This window comes from Gobio gobio, assembly GCF_949357685.1.
Source record: "Gobio gobio genome assembly, chromosome: 12".
In the NCBI taxonomy this organism is placed as follows: Eukaryota; Metazoa; Chordata; class Actinopteri; order Cypriniformes; family Gobionidae; genus Gobio; species Gobio gobio.
Window position 1 is genome coordinate 20,377,638 of NC_137105.1, and position 24,491 is coordinate 20,402,128.

Sequence of the window (24,491 nt, forward strand, 5' to 3'; positions counted from 1 at the left end):
TATATATAAAGCAAATGGTGTGTATGTTAGCTGCTTTTAGAAGTGAGGGGGATTTATTTTTCAAAATTAATTAAAATGGCACATTTGTGTTGCAACATTCTAGCAATACGTTTTACACCGGGTTTTGCACAAACTCTCAATATTCAGTGAATGGGCATTTTGCAACACATCGTCTGAGTATGCAAAACAAGCATATGAATAGACAGGCATCAGAAATGAATCAGGCGGTACTTACAGAGGAACACAAGTTTAATCAAAGATACACTTCAGGACACTCATCCTCGAATGCATACAGATCAGACACTAGTAGAACCAATACAAAAACACTTCTTCATGCCTTACCGGTCAGAAAATCCCTGGAGTTTCCACTTTAAATATGAAGAGAATTTTCAGATCAATTACCCTATTGCTCATTGTCTTTTTCCCCAAAAGCCGTACTTTGAATACCATACCCAAATGTTACATTTCACTATACAAAGGCCTGAAATCAGCATTACAAAAAAAGAAACAGAAAAATACATGGAAAGAATAAAACACAGGAACTTTTGTAACCAATCGACTGTACACGTGACATGAATTTAGTCTTTGGACAGGTTTAGCATGACGCTCTCTGAACACTGAATCATCTCAGCTCTTAACACTCGAACACACCTGCTTTATTCACCATGTGAACACAGTGTAACAGCATCTGTATCTGTATATATGGACGATGTTAGATCACAGTTGGATAGCAGTGACCTGCATTACACAGGCATCTTTGACATACAATCATGAACGCGACATTTCACTCAGTGACGAATCCAGAGTGGCTAGACCAGATATTTTTGAAGCAAAAAAAGAGAAACAGTCTGCAAATTCTCAGCAACTTCACTGTAATAATCTTCAATACACTGAACAGTCCAATAAATAACAGAAAATGTTATTCAGCAACTGAAATTCTGCTTTTGTTAGTTAGTCTCATCAGCTATACAAACACTTCATTATTAATATAAAGGACAATGAGAGATGCTTGTTATTTTCTGTCAAAGAGAACCAAGTGTGACAAGTAGAAGTTTAAATCAATATACATTAAGTTTTAAGCTCCGACATGGCTGTCTGTAACTACATGCATAAAACAACAAAGAAATGACCAAACTGAAAGGCAAGAATATCTCAAACTACCTGCTGTGCCACATTAAAAAGTCAATACTGATAAATATCGCATTGATGATAAAGGGGGAAAAAATACAACAACAAAAAAGAACACAGACAATAAATCTGGGGCTCTGTGGAAGCAGAGAAGCGAATGAAGATGAGATGAGATAAATGTTATATGACTTACAGACACATACATGACCCTACTCTACCACAGAGATTAATAAATATTAAATGTTTTAGATACAATCCATCCGGTTTAGAAAATGCTTCAAATTCTCTTTTCATAAAGGCCTCCAGATCCACCGTTGCATCATTAGAAAAGTCCCGTCCGCTCGTTTTACCTCACACTCGCAGATGTGTGTTCGGTCCTGTGTGCTGATAGGGGGAGAAACACGAGTATAGATGCACGCCACAGTGTTGACCTTATTAAGGAAGTTCTCCAAGAGAAAGGCATGTTAGCGTTTGCTCCGTTGTTTATTATCTAAACATGACGTTTGTAGGCCGTTTAATTAGGATACACACATTTATCCTGCACCTCTTTGGATGAAATTAGAAGATGGAGGCTGAAATTAGTCACACTGGTAGAGGACAGTGACATCAAGCACAAAATCCTAGAATATATCTTTTAGAGTGCAAAACAGAGGGGCCATGTACATGGCCCATTCCTCCTGGACTCAAACAGCATGACAGACACACTCAATGTTTGCATACACATCGAAACACGCACACACACTCAATTTTAAATCTCTTTGTCCCTCCCCCAGTAGTAGACATCCTGTAAATTTCCTTATTTTGATCCTTCTTTCTTTCCAACTATCTCTTTAACATACTCGCACACATTCCTGTCCCACAGTCTTGACTCCAGGCTTATCTGGTGTAATATACTCTGTAGTAGACGGTTTTAGACCTCCAGAGCGAGTAGGAGTTGTCGAACTTGAGCAAGTATATCCCACGGCCGGGATACTGGTGACTCCCAGCGTACACCTCCTCATGACAGTCCCGCCGGTACACCGGCACTATCTCATCCACCTGTGGTTTCCCAGCCTCCTTCTTGGCTTTCTCCTCCTCAGACTGCACTTCACCTGAGCGAAAGAGAGCAGGACTTTAATCTACAATTCATATTTACAGAAAATAAAACAACAGAATCACAAAACAAAGAATCTGGGCCTTTATTTCAAAAGTACTTCCACAGTTTAAAGAGTTTTGCCTAAATAAAAAAAATAGCCTCTGCCCCTGTAAATCGATCATACCGCAGTGCTCCCGGAACGCATTTCTAATATTCACCCGGAATACCACCCAAAGTCCTCTAAGTTTCTATGACAACAGCCAATTCTTCTTGTAACTAAATCTACATGAAATAAATGCGAAAGCGTGAACTGTTGTTATAAACTGGAAATTATGCAAATGTGAAAATGGAGTGTAACTGGAGCATGTTGCATAATGGTTATTCATTTTGAGATTTGCTAAAGATACATTTAAGTAGGGCTGGATGATATGACCTAAAATCAAATCGTGAATAATGTAACATTTTACCTCGATTACAATTTTACGTTTTTTGGGGGGTTTTGCCCTCATAGTTCACTGACAAGGTTTGTACTATAAATATGCTCAACTATTAAAGGTGGGGTAATTGTATTTCTTATCTTTGTGATTTTGGTTGAAGGAAACAGCTTTCAGCGGTCGTAAGAATTCTGCTCGTTGTAAATCAGAAACGGATAAATTAATCACAGTACAAGTAGGCCTATTTGAATGCATTAATGAGCGAGCGATTGCGTTTGTGAATTAGTCATACCGTCTCTCTATTAATTGTGAAGCTGTAGGTTGTAGTTACTTCAAAAGCAGAAAAATCAATGCTATAACTGTTAAAGCTACACTATGTAACTTTTCCGTCCACTAGAGGTCACCTGTTCAAAACAAAGTTTGATGATGCCACGGTTGAGCGCAGAATCTTGGGACATGTGGTCTTCAGCTCACAGCCGGTGGAAAAGAATCGGGATAGGTCTCGAGCAGAAATCATATTCATAGATGTGATTATTAACATTACTGTAATATGAAGCAGAGCAGGACAGAGTGTTGTGGAGCTGAGCAAGGCCGCAGGAGCGATTGAAGAGCGGGACTGTTATTATGGCATAGTCGCCAGCGGGACTTTTATTATGACACGGTCGCCGGCGCCACTTCCTCTTTTCCAGTCATGAGTATGAGGTAACGCAACTCTGTCGTATTACTTTATCGTATTAGGCAGGGCTCCAGAGTGCGACTAAATGGTCGCATTTTGCGACTAAAATTTGAGAGTGTGCGACTGAACTTTACATCCAGTCGCACATGTGCGACCAGTAAATTTGCCTGCTGTCGGTACTGGAGAAATTAAGAAAATACACTTACTAATTATAATTGATAGACGTTATGTCTGGCAAATTCTATCTTTGCCAGCCGTTTCTATATGAGATAATATTAAACCATTTGTCCGTGATGCATTTTTGCCGTTTGCAATCCAGAAGAGAGAGAAAGCGAGTGAGCTACAGCGAACACAACACCACAGTCAGCTTAATGAGTGACGATGGCCAAGAGAACTACACAGAAGTTTAGTCTGCTTAAACTTTAGGGATGTGCTGTGATATTAATCTAATTTTATTTTTGATTTTGGCTTCCAAGAATTATAAAAAGATGGTATGAAGTAAAACTATTCCTATAGGCGTGTTCGTCGAGCTCATCCTTCCCTTCACAGCCTTGCGCTGTCATTTCTCCCTAAACCTAAACTAACCGTCAGATTCAGTGATTGTTGTAAACTGCAGTCTCTACTGTTGCTAAACTGCGGGATGTGTTTGATAATAAAGAGCTATTAAATGCACAATAATCCGTGCAAGAGACGCTGTTTCCAACTTCAAGGCGGCGTGTGTGCTGCGAAATGGACCGACTTGCACTTTATATTTTAGGCTTCGTGTGTGCGTCTAAACCATCAAAATAAACAACACATAGCCGGTGTCAAAATGACTGGATTAGAGAGTAGTAATTTTAACAGTTTTTATCTTAAAGGGGCGTAAATAGTTTGGAGAAATAGGAGAATATGATATTATTAGTTATACATTCGATCGGTCTTAAAGGGGCAGCGTCTAATAAACCTGCTGACGATTGAGCCATTCATTCGAATCGAACAAAAGGCAAATAGAAAATATTCAAATCTCTTGAATTAATAACTTTAGCTTTTATAATCATTAATCTATCAATTTATACAGTGAAAACTATGCAGTGTTATTTTACATTTCATTACTTTATTAGATTTCTTTGTAGGTTTGTTCTTTACTGTAATATTAATGTTAGCAGACCTTCTGAATGCCTGCACACTGGTCCATTTACAAATAGATGTTTTATATTTTTGTTCAAACTTTGCGGTTTCTTTTGCTATAGATATTTTACTTTTCAGATTATAAAGCCATGTTAATTATGTTCTTAATTATGTTTTTTTTTTTAAATAAAAAAAAATAAAAAAAGTATAATAAAAAGAACCGGTAAGAATACTGTTAAAGTACCGGATCGATAAGCAGTATCGGTAAGAGTAGTAATACATAGTAGTATTACTACTATGAAGTAAACTATGAGTAGTAATTACAATAGTATAATACCATTAAAACCTTAACGATACTGATCCCTATTAGTAATACAGTGGAAATTAGTAGATTTGGTTAGCATGTTGATTTACGGTGTGCGCCCCTAAAATTTCTGGTTGTGCCCCTAAAATTTTCAGTTGGGGGCCACTGTGCTCCTAGTGAAAAAAGTTAGTCTGGAGCCCTGTTAGATATATCTGAGTGTGTTGAAAAGGAAGTTATGACGTTCGCTCGGCGGCTGCTATGACACTAGTTCACACTGCAGTGAGAGTAAAGCGTTTCTGCTAAATAAAACCGAGGGTAACGCAGATATGAGGCAATCGACAGGCGACTCCCTCAAACACATAGCTCACACGTCCCGGTTCCTTGGTTAAAATAGCAATTTCTCACAATTTACCAATAGTTGGAAACACTTGGGATATTGTAAGTACTCAACTGAACAAAATATATGACACTGGCCTAGAGGTTTTTGGATATTTTACTGCAAAAATCTTACATAGTTAAGTATCTAAGCTACTTTCGTGATAAATCACAGGGCAGCGTTGACATTGAGTTTTTTTGTGCTCCTGAATGTTTGTCTGTGCACGTGATCCTCGCGTGATGTGCGAGCTACTGTCTGTATGAGTGTTCATGTGCCACAATGTATCAGTCTAAAATCGCTTGAATTTTCAAGCTGGCAAGCCTTAAAACCAAGCGGCAACCTCCCCCAGTTTCTCTTGAAGCCAATACGGAAGTGACTTAAACTGCAATGTATCGACTGGCCATTAGAGACAGGCTCCAGAAGGGAACAGAATCTCATTGACCTCCATGTTAAAATGCCCAACTAAGGTTAAAGAAGAAAAAACATGTTTACAGCCTGGCGCAAATTGTGGTTTTGGTCTATACGGCTAATTTTGCCCTTCATGACAACTGTGAGGGGGGTGAATTTTTTTATAACTCATTCTTTACATTATATAAAGCCTTAAAGTTCTACATAATTAAGGGCGTGGCCACTTTGAGTGACAGGTGGATTGTCGTTTGTCTGCTGTCTGTTAGTCATCATGTCACCTCAGCTCCGCCCACATCCTGCCTCTTTGCCCATTTTCTGTTATCCGGGAGTGACGTGCGCTGCCAAGATGGCAACGGCCAGCTCGACCCTACTTTACGCTTCAAAACTGCTCTTCAGAATCCTATGGGTGACGTCACGGACACTACGTCCATATTTTTTACAGTCTATGCTTAAAACACATACAATTTAAAAAATGTTGTGAAGACGCAAGTGAAAGTAATCTGGCTTCAGGGCTCACGCGCTTACAGAGAAACGGTGTGGCTTGGCTCTCTGTGTCACAGAAAATAGCTTGCGAGCACTGAAGTGAGGTGAGTAAAAGTGAGTAAATTATGTAGCTTCCGGAGAATTGCCTTCCGTATTCAACTTACGGAAAAAGTGTAGCACCTCTCGCAGTTGCGTAACCCAACAGTCACTGCCATTATAAAGCTTGGAAGAGCCAGGACATTTTTAATATAACTCTCAAAGAAGAATGTCATATACACCTAGGATGACTTTAGGGTGAGTAAATCATGGGGTAATTTTCATTTTTGGGTGAACTATCCCTTGAAGGGGAAAGTATAAACAGAAAAAAAAAAAAAAAAAAAAAAACCCGAAATAACCGACAAGGGTAAAATTATATCGGTTAGAGGTTCTGAATTTTGTTTCGATTACTTTTTGATTAATCGTCCAGCCCTACATTTAAGACATTATTATTGGTGTTTTAAAAAAAATACTCCAAGTGAGCCTTAGATGGGTAATTTAGGTCATCTAAATGTAAAAATAAAAGAAAAAAGCACAATTAAATATCAGCCGATAATGGTATCGACATTTCATGCATATATTCCTCACCTTCCTCCTCTTCTTCTTCGTCACTAGACTCGCTGACGTGCACGCTGACCGATGCGTTAGTAGAGTCAGTCCATTCAAAGAAGACTCCAAAGCCAACGTCATAATAGTCGGTGGCAAACTCCCAGAAAAGATAGGAGCCCTCCTCATGGGTGGGGACCCGGACGGTCACCACTTCCCCCCGGCCCACAGTGATCACAGAGTCCACATCCTGACGGATCTTCTCTTTAAAGTCTTTTATCTGTGGCCGGGTCCACATGGAGGGGGCTGCTATTACAGGGGGAGAGTCTGAGAACCAGGAATATGGGATATGGGTAAATAATGGATGGATTTATTCATATTTTAAATTAGGGCTGGGTTTTGACACAGATACCGTGATTTGATTAAATTTCGATCTCGATTAAATTCGATATTGATTCATTTGGATATATTAGATAAACTAAAGATAAACAATTAAGGGAATTTATTGTTAATTTCATAATAAAATTGACAATTTGAAAGTGGAGTTTCAAATCAGAAGTAACGAAGCACAAAGCATATTGTGATTTCAGCGGGTGGGAGGTGGCTTACAAATAATGTTTTGTTCACGCATCAACTCAAAATAGCATGGACTAACAGATTGGTTCTTGGGATTTAAGAATCAAGAACGGTTCATAAAAATGAGAATCGAGAATTGTATATTTTCAACCCAGCCCTATTTTAAACTGAAATGCACTTAATATGAAACACTACACAATGAAAAAAGTGAATGTCAAACACAAGTTCACAAATTCCTCACAATTAACCATCATTTATAACAGCATTTGAAACCCATTTACACACAAGTAAAACTGGATATTCAGGACAACAAAAATGTTAGGCAAGAATTGATTTTATCTATAGGAAATCGATTGCATCGTAAAAAAGAAACCACATTGATTAATCGCAATACACATATTAAGAAAGTAAATCCAATTTGATATCAAGTTGGCTTTAGCAGCACTCAAACAAAGTTGTAGGAAAAAAAAGAAAAAGAAAAAAAAATTAAATCGAACATCTCACCAGTGGGTCCATTCTCAGTAACCTCGTCTGCAGGCTCCAGGTCCGGCTCTCGCTCTAAGCTGTCAGCAGTGGACTCTGCCTGTCCATTCAGTGTGGGAACCTCCTCTCCAGCAGAAGGCGCTGACACCTCACTGGCCTCTAATGTAGACAGCACTATAGCATCCTCCTGCTGCTTCTGCAAGGCAGCCTGAAGAAAACAGTGCAATAAAAACATTGGTATGAGACAACAGAAACCAAAATAAATTGCATCAGTCAAAGTCTATTACATGACAATAAAACCAGTTTAGCTTGCAGTGACGGGTGTGTAAAACACATTGAACAATCTACCTTGATAACTTTACACCTGCAAAACAAACGCTACCACTGCAATTTTTTCTTAACTGCTGGGTTGCAGGTCTGTTCTGAATGCAAAGTAAACAGGCTTATCAACTTTTAAAACTTTTCATATTGAATGAACATCAGCACATACACTACCACTCAAAAATGTGGGGATCAGTAAGAAGTCTCTTCATGCTCACCAAGACTGCATTAATTTGATAAAAAAAATACTGTAAAAACAGTAATACTGTGAAAAATGATTACAATTTAAAACAACTGTTTTCTATTTGAATATTCAGGCCTTGTTTACACTAATACATTTTCGTTTGAAAACGCATCTTTTTCTCTCCATTTTTGCTTTCGGTCCACACGGAAGATGGCATTTTTGTCTTGTGAAAACTGAACTTTTTGAAAACGCTTTCCCAAGTGGATTTGTTTGAAAACGCTGTTTTCGCATTGTATTGTGGACTGTGAAAACGAAGGTACTTGAAAACTATGACGCACGTTTAATCATGTGACACATATTGAACCGATAGATATGTTTATATCACTTTTGTGCCCGTTATGTGCTGTTCACTTTCACACTGTTGCTAAAGATATGTTACTTTGTACATTCTTCATATTGCAGTCCTGCAAAAATGACAGAAAATTTACTCGCAATTGCTGTCCTGCGGCAAAACATGAGCAGTTGCGTTTTTAGACCAAACATAAAACTTTATTATATACACTATGTTCCGTCTGTATAAATCACGCATGCGCAGTTAGCATTCTGACATTTCATTGTGGATGAGAAACTTTCAAAAAATGCTAAAAAAAACACTAGTGTGGACGGAGAGCATTTTGAAACCAAAACACAGTTTTCAAATGTACTTTATTACTGTGGCAAAACAGATTTTCAGCAGCCATTAATCCAGTCTTCAGTGTCACATGATCCTTCAGAAAACATTCTAATATGCTGATTTGGTGTTCAAGAACCATTTCTTCAACATTTGACATGTTGAAAACAGTTGTGCTACTTAAGATTTTCGTGGAAAACTTCTCTCCATTGTTTTGTGGATTTGTTGAATAGAAAGTTCAAAAGAACAGCATTTATTTGAAACCGAAATATTTTGTAAAATCGTTGATTTATGCCGAGTTCACACTGCACGATTTTCAAAGTAGTCAGATCGGTGTTCTTTTCACACTGCACAACTATCTGGGGTAGCATTCAGTTGCTGTTCTGTGCACATTGCATGATGGATCAGCAACAGGGGGTTTCACACTGCATGACTTTACGACAACTCTGTCCACAAACCACGTTTCACAACCAAACACACGCGGGATGTGACAAAGAAACAACGCAAGATCACACGTGCATCAGACCAGAGTTCTCGCACGAGACTGGAATTGTTATTAAAATGATAGCCCCCAAGAAGCTTTCAATCCAAACTGTCTGTGCGCTGATTTGCAGAAAGAAAAAAAAAGATGGAGGAGGAAATGGTTGGGGAGACGTGGAGAGCAAGGATTGTGTGTTCTGCACACAAGAGAGGTTGGAGGTAAATAAATAATTGTACAATGTGCAGCTGGTCAAGCAAATGTTTGCGCTTTGTTTCCGTTTTATATAATTGTAAATACATCTATTAAAATACTGATATTCTGGTCTATAACTCCTCCCCAAACTTCCCGTTTCCCTATATCTTGCCCTCTCTTTGGCTGTAGGTCATCTCCGAAATAATTTTCAGGCAGAACACATTTCACACAGCAGGATTTTGAATTACAGACAGGTCTAGATATTTAGCATGCCAAATATCTCATAGGCGTCTGTGACTCATCTGCGATTCTCTAAGATCACCTCTGATAATTCACACTGCATGAATGTCACTCGCGTGAATGAGCACCGTTTTGCCTGTGATTTCGCAAAACCTGTCGGCAAATGAAAATTGGGCCTAAAACCATGCAGTGTGAACTCTGCATTAAGGTCCTTGCACACGGAGTCTGAAATTCTCTTCCAAAATGTTTCGCACGTTAAAAAATAAATACGACCGCACATTATGTCAATCACGTTTACACACTGCCTCCGAAACCTTCGTCGGTCATAAAAAATTCAGATCAGGTTCGAATTTTTGCATTTTTCACATCCATAGCAATAATTTTGAGAAGTGTTATGACAATTCAGAGCCACCATACAAGCGAACACCAAAATTGACAAGTTTATCCACTTCGTCTCGCAACACAAAGCACTGTATGACAAATATATTAACATGTGGCTCCAGTTTTACTACCAAAGCATCCTGACATCCTGAAGTAAACTTTGAATCACTCGGGATAATCCCGCAGCTCCTTGATAAGGTGGTGGAACTCTCCTTCCTCTCCAAGCAATCTCTCTTTCTTTTTCTCTTTTTAAGAAGAGAGAGGACAACAAAATCCTCTTCAATGCTTGAAGAGTCCATTTGAATTGTTTTGTGAATTTTTTTGCCACGGACTCAGTGTGCAAGGTTTCTCTGTGTGACAAATTTTAAGGATGACGAATACAAAAAAACCGCATACGAAAACTCAGTGTGCAAAGACCGTTACTGTTGTAATTGCTTAATATTATGTAACATTATTTACTGTTATTATTTACTGTTATTTCAATATATCCTTGCTGAATAAAATAAATCATACGGACCGCAAACTTTTGAACAGTAGTGTAGATTTTCAAAATGTAATCATGGATCACAAAAGCAGTGTCAATGGGTGGGATCATAGGCCCTCACCTGCTGCTGAGCGAGCTGCACCTGATACAGCTGCTGCATGTACTGCTGATAGTGCTGCTCCTGCAGCTGCCGGATGAGGATGAGCTGCTGTTCCGAACTGTCGGGGTACTGCTGCGCTGCATACTGCTGGAACTGCACCGCTGTCTGCGCATTGAGCGCAGCCATGATCTGCTGCCTAACACACCAGAGAGAGTGAGAAAAAAAAAGTGCACAATAAAGCATGTGGTACCTCACTATGGTTTCATAGCATAGAATACTGGTACTAAAAAAGTACCACAAACATTTTTCGCCCCATGTAAAAAATTTTTTATTTTAAATCATGCAAATGTCAGTTGAAATCACGACCCATTACTTCAGATGGTTGAAAGATTGTTCTAAGTGGTGCTAAAGACTTTCTCGCCTTTTCATCTGTCAATTTTTAAAAGTGTTGACAGTTCTAGTTTAATTTTATCAGTCGTCCAAGTTCCATTTATTTGTTGCCCAAGGTTTCGTTTTAGTATCAAAGAGAACTGAGATAATCTGAACACATTTTAAAACACTAGGCATCATACACTTGCCGACTTTGTAAATGGTTACAGAAAAAAAACTGGACATCATACACTAAACGACTGAGGAACACACACTACCAGACTTTCAAGTCATTCCAAACACAACAAACTCATGCAGAAACACACGCCTCGCTGCTAGGAGATGCATCCAAAATCAGATCTAAATATCAAAACATGTTTGATATTTTCAGACTGAATGGAATCATAGTCAGGAGTCTCTGGCCATTGGCCAAGTTTCTGCGAAAGTTGGTCAAATCGTCTGACTGGCTCTGACTTTCAGCAACTCCTCCAGACAGGGAATCTGGGCAAAAGCTGTGTAGTGTATTCCAGCATTAAGTCTCTCAAAAGGAAGTTTTCAAATGATGGCGTTCTGGAATAATTTAACTGGTGTGACTCACTTCTGCTGCTCTACACGGAGTCGTTCCTCCTCAATTTGTCTTCTTTCCTCCTCTTCTCTCCTCAGCCTCTCCTCCTCCTCACGCCTGCGCCTCTCCTCCTCCTGCCGAAGTCTCTCACGTTCTTCTTCCTCTCTGAGCCGCTGCTCCTCTTCCTCGCGCCTTCTCAGAAAAAACAAAACATACACAACGTGAGACACATCCATCCATCCATGAGGTTACAGAGTGTTCAGGTTTTAAACATGTTGTTTAGGGTGATCAATTGTTTATTGGAGCCCAATTAATTTTTGTTGATGCTGTGGATCTCTCTGAGAGAATTCTATATCTCAAGAGACCCACCTGGTTAAAGGGTAAAACAAGTAAATCAATTAATTCAAATTAAAAAGTGTGAAGGCAAAAAGATGAAAGCCTGACCTCTTTCTCTCTTGCTCCTCCTTTTCAATCTTGTGTGATGCGATGAAAGGTGCGAATAAATTGCAACATTTATTCAACAGCTTAACAAACTCAAGCATGGCCTCGTCCTTCTCCATGTTGCCCAAAGATGCCCATTCTCTTCTGAAAAAAGTATATTAAAATAAAACGTTTACACAACTTTATAGCATCTACACTATCAGTAAAATATTATATATAAATATTATACATATAACAAACATACATATATGTATAAAAAAATATTACAACATTTAAAGCTGCAGTCTGTAGTTTTTCCTCTTTGTCGCCATCTCTGTTCAAAATCTGCAATTGCAGTTATTTGCGGAATTATCAACGTTACGTGAATTGTGCCTCGGCACGGCGTGGATGAATCTAGTGTTTTTAGGAGAGTGCGGCTGTAAGTCACCGCGCAACATGATACGGTGACTCGGAATCACAGATTCTACTTTTTGAAAGTTTTTTTTAGCTAACATCCACTTTTGTTCTGACCAACTAAGGGGAAAAAAGCACTGCAATAAATTGCGATGATTAAATAGCGATCGCTTATATCACGTCAAACCGTGCAAATTATACTTTGTTTTCAAATTGTTAATGTTAACAACATCAGCATTGCGTGACTACATTTAATGTGTATTAGGGCTACCTGTAGTTCAGTTTCCATTTCTGTGCAGTCTAATTTCTAATGGTCATACCAACAAATTAATGTGGAGTAGAGGGGAATTGCTCCCTCTCATAGCTAGCACAAAATAATTGATATTTACCATAATATACATAGCAAAACGAGAAAGGCACAACAAAGAAAATTATGTAACTGTATGAATTAAGCGAATAAGTGTGCTACTGTTACACAATTACCTGTCTAGCAGAAAAAAGGCATCTCTGTAAACGTTTTAAAAGGGTTCAAAACGGACGCGGACTCTTTTTTTCTGTAGCCACTCCGAAGTCTTTTGCATTTTACAACGGTTGAATCTCAACTTGTCACTGGTGATTGTCGTTTGAACCTTTCTGGATCCGCCATCAAATTGATAAGTTTAATTATATCAAGTGCTGTGAGAAAAGGCTATAAATCTCCACCTCCAACATCCTCAAACGCAATATAGCCTACTAGCCGGGACACCTTCTTTATGTGTACAGATGTGACGTAATGACGCAAAGATATGCTCGAATTTTCCGCGGAAATCCACCAGTACCACTAGAATTAAAAACATTATTACAAGCTTTCCATTGTAAAGCGAGCTAAGGTAAGCAGTAGGGCTGTAACGATTTGATCAAAAATAAAAACCTCCATTAATTGAACATTTTACCTCGATTAATGATTATTTTGCTTCTTTTTTTTTGTTGCTTTCCATTTTTTGCCCTCATAAGGTTGAGTAAGTTCCTGATAAGGTTTTTACTGTGATTATTTTCAACTATTAAAGGTGGAATTTTTTTTTTCTAATGAAAAAGTGCATTGTGATTTTAAAACACTTGAAGGAAACGGTTCACTTTCAGCAGTTATTGTCTATGGGGCAGATTTCTGCTTGTACATCAGATACAGATAAATTAACACAGTAGGCCTACATTACATTTAGTTGAATGCATTAATGAGAGCGTGATTGTGTGTGTGAATAACTCATATCGTCTCTATTCATTATGAAGCTGTGGTTTGTACTTACTTCAAAGGTATTAAAATATATGCCTATAACGGCTGAGATTCTAAGCTACTTTAGTGACTTTACTTTAGTCATAGGACAGCGTTGACACTGCGTTTCTGCGCTGCTCTCTGCGCACGAGCTTCACGTGATGTGCGAGCTACTGTCTGAGTGTTCGTTTGTCACAATATATCAGGCATTAGTCAAACATAATACACATCTGATGGGCTCAAATCGCTTTAATGTTCAAACTGGCAGGCCTTAAAACACATACAAATGACAAAGCTTTGTGAGGATGCAGGTGAAAGAGATCTGCCTTCACGCGACACGGCTTGGCTCTCTGTGTCACAGAAAAAATCTGAGCACTGAACAGATACGTTGTTTAATAGTGCACAATCGCTTTAAATGTTCAAACTGGCAAGCCTTTAAACACATTTACTAGACAAACTTTATGAGGACGAAAGTGAAAGCGATCTGGCTTTGGGGCTTGCGCGCGCCGTCTGTGTGTGTGTGTGTGTGTGTGTGAGTATGTGTGTGTGTGTGTGGCAGCGCGTAGGCTATAAGAACGACAATTAACTTACCTGTATAAACTGTGTAAAACATGCAGTTACTTAAGTGATTGTGGGCATCTATAAACAAAGATAACTGCTCCTGTATCTCTCTATGTGCCTGCAAACTGCACTTGATGTGACTGACGGGACGGAGTCACGTGACTAAAATCGAAATAACCAACATGGGAAAAATACGTCGGTTAGAGGTTTTGAATTTCGGTTTTGATTATTTTTTGATTAATCGTACAGCCCTAGTAAGCAGATAGTTTTGAACAATGGCTGGTTATGTACCTGCTCAAAAAATTATTTAGGATCATTTTTAACCCAAAAAAGTTACGGACCGCAGCTTTAATGCTATCGATGTACAAATAAAACAGTTCAAGGACAACACTTTACTAGCACTAAAAGATATTCATTAAATTAAAATCTCTCCTGCATTTAACATCCTACTAATGAATGAATTTCAAAGCATATTCATTAAAATGCTAATGTGACTCTAACAGCAGGGAGACACATTAAGGTCAAAGATCAAATTACTGCTCTTACCTGCGGTCATTTCCCAGCACATCGAAGAAGCCCACCTCAGGGGAAGCATCTGGGTTGTAAGGGCCCTGCAACACCTGCTTGTGGAGGGCTACCAGACGAAGTTTATCCTCATAGGTCGGGTGGAAGGCTTTCCCATCTTTCTCTGAGGAAAAAAAAACACACACAAATATGTGGCTTTAAAACTGCAACTGGTTCTCGTTACATTAGAACAGGGATTTCCAAAGTTTTTCCACAACTGAACACCTTAGATGAAAAATATTTACTTGAGGTACCCCATGAGATGTTAAGTTAATAGTTGAACAATTTAACAACACATTTGCATATTTACTGTTCTCTGATGGTTAATGGTCAGATGACTAGCAGGTAAACATAAAATACATGATCTTTTTTTAGTAAGTGTTCAATTTCTATTGCTTTTACTCTAAAATGATTTATTTCAGTTTTTAAATGTTATGATTTAATTCATAGCTTTACATAAACTCCCAGTGTAGAATCTGGCTAAATTAATGCCCATTTCCAAATCACTAATATAGATAAGATAATGTCAAAATCATGTAAAGATGATCATGATTTTTCTGTAAATTGTGTAAAAGATTTTTGTGTATGAAAGTCAAGAGCAAGATACATTAGTGGCATTAGTACTCGGCTGGAAACTGAAACATCTTGATTGGGACATCGGTTATGCATTAATGTGTATAATTAGAAGAGCTGCTGCAGCACTTAGACTATACAGCTGATGGACACATAAGCATACTTCATTCATCAAAAGCCCACAGACAAGAAATGGGTGTAGACCTGCGAAAAAAGACTAAATATCTTAATGGACAAAAACAAAAAGTGCTACACCAACACACCTCACTTTCAAAGAGACCAACCAAGCTCTGGAGTCGTGGTTCACTAGTCTATTTTGAATATTTATGCAATCTTTCATAGTGTATCTTTAAGACAGAAGTCAGGCACATGACACACAGTGGTGCTGTCACCGGTCAGGGCAGTTCCTCTACATAGAAGACCTCAACCCTTGAACACTGCGATAGAAGTCAACTACAAGACCGGTATAATCAGAACTTTTTTTGTTTAAACCAAACAAGAATGAAAAGGACCCTAAAAATAAAACCACGAGCTCACTACATCTAAACAACCGTGAGAAATGAGTCTGTAGCATAGAGATGACCATGCTAACAAATGTTTGCGTTTAATCAATGTCCATATTAGTGTATATAGTGAAATAAAATACCTTTAAAGAACCTGAGCGCCAGCCCGTAGAGCTCGACTAAATCAAAGCCCCATTTCTTCTCGATCGTACCGCTGTTGGCAGGTTCGCCCTCCTCCCCATCGACACTCAGAGGGTTGTCAGCGCTCTGCTCCTCCGGCCGGGCGGCGGGCGTCTCGGCCTGCTCCTGCTCGCCCTCGGAATCCGGGCTTAGAGTCAAACCGTCGATAGAAACTTCGAGCCGGCTTGAATTTGCACTGTTGAGGTCGCCGCTCTGAACCTCTGTCGCCATCGTGCAGAATGTCAGCTGAAGCAGCCACGTACCTACTTCCGCCCTGCTCCGCCGGAACTTCCGGCAGCATGACGTAGAAATGTTTGACTACAAGAGCTTTAAAACCTTAACCAATTATTCTGCATTTATTCATATTAAAAAGCTTTGCATCGAGAGCATTTTTATTTTATTTTATAAATTATTTTAACAATATTGTGTTTTGCATAAAAGTAAAGGAAAAAACATAATTCACAGATAAAAACCGTGACCTCGGAAAAGAGAGAAAAATGCGCAAACACACGTGTTTATCTGATTTGTGTGTCAGAAATCAAGACAAATGACTCGGGAAATAAATAGCGACCGGCACATATGAAAGTGTAACAAATATGAACCAAACATGTACGTGTAACCTACACTTGGGAAAGCAAGAAAAAAAGCAGAAAGCCTAAATGTCCCGAATGGCGCAATTCATGTGCACTTGCGGTCTTATGGACTTATTTCCTTATGCGCATGTCCACAAGTCCAACGCAAGATCGTAGTTTCATATCATTATGTCATATAGTTTAATTGTTGAATTCATTATATCTAGGCTATATGTTCCAATCACTAGCCACAGGTGTCACTAGAGATTTGTGAAAGAATGGGTCGCTCACAGGAGCTCAGTGAATTCGTGGTACCATGATAGGTTGCCACCTGTGCAATAAGTCTATTTTCGTGAAATTTCCTCACTACTAAATATTCCACGGTCAACTGAAGTGGAAGCAATTGGGAACAGCAACTCAGCCATGACGTGGTAGGCCACGTAAAATCACAGAGGGGGGTCAGCGCATGCTGAGGCACACGGTGCACAGAAGTAGACAGACCTCCAAACTTTGTGTGGCCTTCAAATTAGCTCAAGAACAGTGCGTAGAGAGCTTCATGGAATGGGTTTCATAAAGACATGGATGAGCGAGTTTGGTGTGGGGGAACTTGGGCTGCACGTCCATGACCTCAACCCGAAAGAACACTTTGGGTTGAATTAGAGGGGAGACTGTGAGCCAGGCCTTCTCATCCAACATCAGTGAATGACCTCACAAATGCACTTCTAGAAGAATGGTTAAAAATTTCCATAAACATACTCCTAAACCTTGTGGAAAGCATTCCCAGAAGAGTTGGAGCTGTTAGCTGCAAAGGGTGGGCCAACTCCATATTAAACCGGATTAAGAATGGGATGTCATTAAAATTCATGTAAAGGCAGGCGTCCCAAAACTTTTGGCAATATAGTGTTAGTGTATAATATATATATATGATTTCTTGAAATAAGCCTTGTGCTATGCAATGATATTTGTTTATTTAGGCTATATCAGAGTTGGTTTGGGCTGAAAAAAAAGGAAATTGCGATTTAATGGGTATCAAACCAAATGTCTATACTTTACCGCCGTGAAGTAGGCTAGACCAGTGGTTCTCAGTGTGGTACGAGTACCACTAGTGGTACTCTGGCTGCCTCTAGTGGTACGCAGAGGAATCACTAAATAAATTAATGTTAAAACACATACATTTTTATTTTATCTTTATTTGAGTAAAGTTTAAAAGTTAAATACAGTACAGTTTAATTTAAAGGAACACTACACTTTTTTTGAGTTGAGTTGTACTGTTTTCGAATCCATTCAGCCGATCTCCGGGACTGGCGGTATCACTTTTAGCATAGCTTAGCATAGATAATTGAATCTGATTAGACCGTTAGCATCTCGCTCAAAAATTACCAAAGAGTTTCGATATTTTTCCTATTTAAAACTTGACTCTTTTAGTTACATCGTGTACAAAGACCGACGGAAAACGAAAAGTTGTGATTTTCTAGGCCGATATGGCTAGGAACTATACTCTCATTTCTGCGTAATAATCAAGGAACTTTGCTGCCGTACCATGGGTGCAGCAGGCGCAATGATATTACGCAGCGCCTGAAAATAGTCTACAGCACGCTCCCAGTGCAAACAGGTTGTCACGGTGCTGCGTAGTTTGAGAACTACTGGGCTAGACTATGCTAAAGTCCAGTTAAAGTAGCTCCTACTGTCTCTGTCTGGACTAAAGAAGTAATTTAGCCTACGCTCCATTTGAAGAATCAACGCTTTAATATCACAGAGAGATGACAGCTACTCACGGTACGCATCGTCAGTCCATCTTTACGTCAAGCGATGTAATAAGCTAAACATTGTTTTGCCATTTATTAATGTTATATTTCACCCCCACTCTATTAATCTCTTCATGTAGGCTATTGTTTTGTAATTAGTTTTGCAAGCCAGCCCCTAATAATTTAACAACTAAAAGAAATTTGGCCTGAAAAATCTCACACTGACAAGACGTTGATTGATTGTCTTATCAGCTATCAGTCTGCCAAGATAGGATTTTTTATTTTATTTTAATAAAATAACAGCTACCTTGAAATGTTTGGCAATAGTTTCTGAGCGGCAATTATAAAAATGAACAATTGGTCATTCACTTGCAGTGCTCTTTTATTCACCATCAATAGGGGGCAACAGAGGATGCTTTTACTCGGGACTCGAATGAAGTTAGACCATAGACCGTAAAAAAAAATAGAGATAGACTAAACACACCACAGTCTTAAATTTTTAACACGCACAGTGTTACACTTACACAGAAACCATTTTGAGGATCACAGAATCCTTTTTAACTTTAAGTTTTTGGGATAGTTCACTAAAAAAAGAAACGAAAGAATTCAGTCACCATTTACTTACCCTCATGTAGTTCCAAACATGAGTTTTTTATTTTCCTGTGAAGGACAGTAAGAGAGTTCTGTCACGCAAACACAAATTCACGGACTGTGATGACGCATTTAATTAATCAGCATCGTAAATCCTACAAAGTTTTTTTTTATTTCTATATTTTCATAAATAAAACAATTATTTTTACTTATTACCTGCATCAAATGACAAAACTAAAAAAGTTACCGTTCCGAGTGTGTTTTTAATACAGCGGTAAAATTGACCAACTTTTTTCCTTTTTGAAAGTAGGCCTAGTGAAAACACTATTATGGATTTTTTTCTTTTGCTATTTGAGCAAATGCAAACAGACAAAAAAATACTTATTGTATAGTCTCTTATTCACCGCTATACAAGTTTACCCAACTATGACGACTTCCGCTTCTGAGAATGCCGGAAATGTGAAAAGGGTCTATATGGTGGAAATGTTTATTCATGCAATTCTAGAAACATATACTGTAGAAGTGAGCTATGGGACACTGAAGAAGCAAATAGAAACAAAACTAATATAGAAGTACATTGTCTATTATTTCATTAATGGAGAAGTTCACACTGAAACAAAGCAGTTCACCTGTAACCTTGATTTATGGGAAAAATAATACGTTAAACTGTAACCCTATGCTTGGATAAAATGAGAGACTTTGAGAGAAACGATACGCAAAGAAAACATCAACCTGTAAATTTGAGCTTGAGAGAAAAGAGAGACAAATCAACACAACCTGTAACTTTGAAATTGGGGGAAAGAGAGGGGAACAATAAATGACGAAAACATTAACCTGTAACCTTGAAGTTGGGTAAAAAGAGAAACAAGGAGGAAATAAGCAAAGAAAGCATTAACATGAAGCAAGCAGATCAATTGTGTGAAACTTAAATAAAAATAATTTTTTCCCCCCTATTTACTAATTTTTGTATATAGGAATGTAATGCAAAAGGGTAGGAGGAGCTGTATCCAGGTAAAAAAAAACAAGGTCCTGTCTCAAAGGCCATGCCATAATATACAAATCTTTTGTGCTTGATGTAAAATGTTAAATGTTTACCAGATCAGAAATTAAATAAATCATGCATTATTACAGCACAAACAAACTAAAAAGAAGAAAAAAAGTCAGTTGATCTATTTGTTGCAGAGATAGACTTGGTGAGTTATAAAAGAAGCTAGTTCTCATTTCAGAATTATAAAACTTTCCCTAATTTATTTAGATAAAACCGTATTAATATCTCAGGTACATTGGACATCGGTGCAGACAAATATGTACAACAGGCAAATAGTAAAAATAGAAAAATAAAAACATTCTGCATTAGTAGGGTACAACAGGGCTAAAGGCTCCATGAGGTAAAAGGCTCCTTTGATTTGATTTTCCTCTAAGCCACTATATGGCGCAAAATCTTGCCTCAGCACTTTCCAAAATGTCCCCTTTTAAAGATGCACGTGGAAATTTGGCTAATCTTTGCAGAGATTGCGGGCAGCAACGCAAAGTTGATTCTGCACTAATTTGATGTTTTGTTTTTAAATGTAGATTTAAGTAGCAAATAAGAATCTCTAAAATAATTGAATATATTTTGAAACAAAGGTCTTCTTAATAATTATGCAAAAGTATGGTATTTGGGGCTAAAGGCACAATATTTAACATGATAATAAATAGCCGGCTGACTTTTCCATTTGTTGACATGACATGGTTAGATTCAGATTGTAAATATCATACATTAAGTTGGGTGTCTACTGTCCACCTTAGAGATAATCACCATATTTATAATGAAACCATCATATTTAAAAAAAAAAAAAATTATATTAATCATATCGTTTAATAAAATATCACTTATTGTTACTTCTGTAAAACTATATTATTATGGGATCTCCAATGCTTTCAGAATCTTTACTTTTTAAAATAATTTTGTTTCTATATTTTTTTTAATATATTTCTATTTTAACATTTGAATGACAGCATATTTCTTGAACAAAAATGAATTATCAAAAACATAAAATGGTTCAAACTTTGCTAAAGTGATTGTATTGAACAAGTATTAACTTAGACATTATTAAAAACATATTTTAACTAAGTATTTGAATCTGTGTGCCTTTTACCCCATGCTGGTGAGCCCCCCTCGCCACCTCATACATTTATATGATTTTTAAGCAATAAATCACTTTTATGATTTATTTTCACACAAAATCAATACAAACATATATATTTTTTTCTGCAATCATACACTATGGGATTAATGAAAAGCACATTTTTCTTAAGGTGTGCCTTTAGCCCCATTCTTGTACCCTACTACATAGTGCAATTCAATTGCAAAATTAATTCATATACAGTGGACTTTTTACACTTCGCTATTTTTACCAATGGCAAACAAGGAACCACATTGATCTCATCTGTAAATGGTTTGTATGTGGTTCGCTCTTTTGTTTGTAATTGGTAGAATTTCTCAAAATCAAAAATATTAAAAGGAAAATTTAATTTAAAAATGCTGTCATCAATAACTCACCATCATTTTGTTCCGGTCAAAACATGTATGACTTTCTTTCTTCTTTGGAAGACAAAAGCCAAAGTCATACAGGTTTGGAACAACATGAAGATGATCATTTTTGATAGATGCTAATCAGTCTGTCAGTCACGATGCTGGGTACTTTGACCTCAATCAGCATCCAATCACATGGTAAACGAAGTGCCAGTGTCATTGGTCGAGCCATCCATAGAGCGCCGCGTGGAAAGGTACATTTCGGTGGTGGCGCGTGAGGAACGTCTCGCTGACATGTATTTCTTCCCCAAGCACCAGACGTCCTGTAGGATCTTACGGAAGTGGTTTCTGAAATTCACTCCAATGAAGGCGTACAGCAGGGGGTTGAGACAAGAGTGCAGGTACGCCAGGCTTCTTGTGAAGGTCATGGTCAATGAAACGGCCTCGTCATGGCTGCATTCCTGCTGTTCAAAAATGTTGATGGTATAATATAACAGCGCTATGTTGTAAGGCATATGGCAGACCACGAACACAAAGACCACGGTGAGGACCACACGCACTGCCTTGTGTCTCTGAAAGTTCTTGGCCCGAAGGAGAGTGACAATGACGCTGGAGTAACAGAATCCCATGATCAGCAGCGGCAAGAAAAAACCCATCACCACCTGAGAGCTGGGCACCGCGGTTTTCATTGCACGTGCCGTTTCGCTCGATTGAAACGAGAAGAAGCACACGTACGGGCTGTCGTCGTGGTCTGTGCTGTTCGTATTGTTGAATGGAGTTAAGCCAGGTTGGTAACGCTCATTAAATATGAAGGTGGGAAGAGACAGGAGCAAGGCCAGCACCCAGACACCTGCACAGACCAGGTGGCTGTAAAGCAGAGTGCTTGAACGCAGCCGGAAAGACCGACGGGCTTGCACGATGGCAAGGTAGCGATCTCCACTGATGCAAGCCAAGAGCAATATGCCGCTGTAAACGTTCACACTGTAGATGCCACGCAGCAGCTTACAAGACAAGTTCCCCATAGTCCACCCGCGCTGCTCGTTGTAGATAATCAAAGGCAGGGCCACCGCAAATAGGATGTCAGCGAAGGCCACGTTCAGCAGGTACACATCAGTCATGGACTTGGTTCGCTTGTAGCAGGCATACGTCACGATCACGAGGGCGTTGCCTATTAAACCAGCAAAACATATGATGGGGTGAATAAATAGCCGGAGGAAGTTCTCAATGATGAGCCTGCGCTCGGTCGAACATGGCTCCTCGGCACCTGCATAATCTACAGTGTAGTCTTCATAATCAAAACCACTCATTTTCTCCTTCTGTGACTGTTAGAAAAAAAAAAAAGAATAGGAACATCAGTCGAATTTGAACTTGCGTGTCAAGATAAAACCGCTTGACAAATCTAAAATAGAATCGAGTTAAAAATTTAAAAATGGCATATTCAACCAGATTTTTTTATATGATTTAATAAGATGATTAGTAGCTTAATAATATTGGCCGTCCAAGCTGATAGCAGCTCTGACATGTGGTGCAGTTCGGGCGAGTTGGAGTTCAGGCCCGGGTATCTTTCTTGATCCTGTCCACCTCTCTCTATCCTACTTCACTTCTCTATACTATCATATCTCAATACAATAAAGTAGAAAACAAAACAAAAAACACGTTTAGACTAATATTAGACTAGAATATGAGTGATAGGACATTAAAATATCAACAACAAATTAACAATAAAAAAAAGCTTTGTTCTTAATTTTTTTTTCTAAGAATGAAGTTTGTACCATCGCTGTTATTTAATATTCTTAATCTGTGAGCGTGAGTTATAGGACAGATTAGGTTAAATCCAACAATTGCCTCAACACCAGGCCTTTGTAGTTTTGTAATTTTACCTTTGCAGAAAGAGGAAATCTGCAGAAAATCAGGTCACATACATAGCAGGCGATTCATTGCACATAACCTATTTAGTGGTCATACGTCCCGGAGAGGATGTTCATCTAGAAAAAGTGTAGCATTTTTTTTTTGTAGAATTTTTCTCAATCAAATTTCTACTTTCCGTGCGTTCATAAGTTTTATAGCAAGCATTAAACATGGAAAACCAGACAAAACGCACGCAGGTTCTAGAAAACACATGTAAAGCTAAAAGAAAAAGAAAAACCCCTCTGTGCGTACCATAAATCCAAACAATAATTTGACAAAAATCTTTGCATTAAAAAAAAAAGCGTTTTTTTCTAGGTTTGCATGTCATAGTTGTTATATAGGGGCAATGTTAATTCAAGAACACATACAGAGAAACGTAAAAAATAGAGGAACTGAAATATTACACACACACACACATATACATTTATATATATATATATATATATATATATATATATATATATATATATATATATATATATATATATATATATATATATATATATATATATATATATATATATAGTTTTTACAGGGTATATTTACTGGTATACAGAAGAATGCTCGGAAAAAGGTATTTAAATTTTTTAAGACGCACTTTGTATTTCACTTAATGGGCCAATATAGTTAAGCGTCTCACTTAAATACACATCCTGCACACTAAAACCTTCCAGTTTAGATAGAAATTGATTCTAATTTGTTTCCCACAACTCCAAGGCTAAAACAAATGAATTATCTCCAGTCTGCGTGATTACACATGTAGGTAATAAAACAAAGGCACTGACTTGGATCACCGAAACAGGGAAAAAAAGAAGTGACTTACCAGTGTCAACCGAAACAAGTCTAAATGGAATGCTGTGTAAGGTTTCTGACTTGTTCCTTCTGGTTTCTGATAAGGAAAGAACTTGGGCAGGGCGTTGCTGCGTACTAAGAATATTGACAATTATCGGACCTGTAAGCAGGAGGCGGTGCTGTATAGGAACATGATGGTGTAGGTGTGAATGTCAGACCATCAAAGCTTCCTGACATGTGTACTACTAAATAGATTAAAGAGCCACCCAACAGACATTTGCTTTC

The 24,491-nt window shown here is 38.2% G+C and overlaps 2 protein-coding genes across 3 annotated transcripts; both read right to left on the bottom strand.

The window, feature by feature from the left end:
• Positions 1-233: 233 nt before the first annotated feature.
• acbd3 (acyl-Coenzyme A binding domain containing 3) lies at positions 234-16,373 on the bottom strand. 2 transcript variants are annotated; one of them, XM_079831128.1, is made up of 8 exons: positions 16,047-16,373; positions 14,810-14,951; positions 12,064-12,204; positions 11,653-11,811; positions 10,707-10,881; positions 7,654-7,840; positions 6,616-6,900; positions 234-2,219 (listed from the first exon to the last, which is right to left on the bottom strand). In XM_079831128.1, exons 1-8 carry the CDS (start codon positions 16,312-16,314, stop codon positions 2,005-2,007), a joined length of 1,572 nt encoding a protein of 523 aa, XP_079687254.1. In that variant the 5' UTR covers positions 16,315-16,373; the 3' UTR covers positions 234-2,004. The 2 variants fall into 2 exon arrangements, with proteins under 2 accessions (XP_079687254.1, XP_079687255.1); XM_079831129.1 differs by having other exon boundaries at positions 6,616-6,879; positions 16,047-16,369.
• A 3,847-nt stretch (positions 16,374-20,220) lies between these two features.
• Positions 20,221-24,326, bottom strand: ccr6a (chemokine (C-C motif) receptor 6a). Its single transcript, XM_079831804.1, has 2 exons — positions 24,238-24,326; positions 20,221-22,828 (listed from the first exon to the last, which is right to left on the bottom strand). The coding sequence occupies exon 2, from the start codon at positions 22,811-22,813 to the stop codon at positions 21,698-21,700; it is 1,116 nt and encodes a 371-aa protein (XP_079687930.1). The 5' UTR covers positions 22,814-22,828; positions 24,238-24,326; the 3' UTR covers positions 20,221-21,697.
• Between the last annotated feature and the right edge of the window lie 165 nt (positions 24,327-24,491).

What these genes read in the sequence shown, in the direction of transcription:
- acbd3 (XM_079831128.1), bottom strand. Translation starts at nt 16,314, where the DNA reads ATGGCGACAGAGGTTCAGAGCGGCGACCTCAACAGTGCAAATTCAAGC. An exon ending in GTGCTGGGAAATGACCGCAG is followed by an intron (nt 12,205 to 14,809) that starts GTAAGAGCAGTA and finishes TACTTTTTTCAG; the next exon opens with AAGAGAATGGGCATCTTTGG. An exon ending in TACTGAGAATGGACCCACTG is followed by an intron (nt 6,901 to 7,653) that starts GTGAGATGTTCG and finishes CCTGGTTCTCAG; the next exon opens with ACTCTCCCCCTGTAATAGCA.
- ccr6a (XM_079831804.1), bottom strand. Translation starts at nt 22,813, where the DNA reads ATGAGTGGTTTTGATTATGAAGACTACACTGTAGATTATGCAGGTGCC.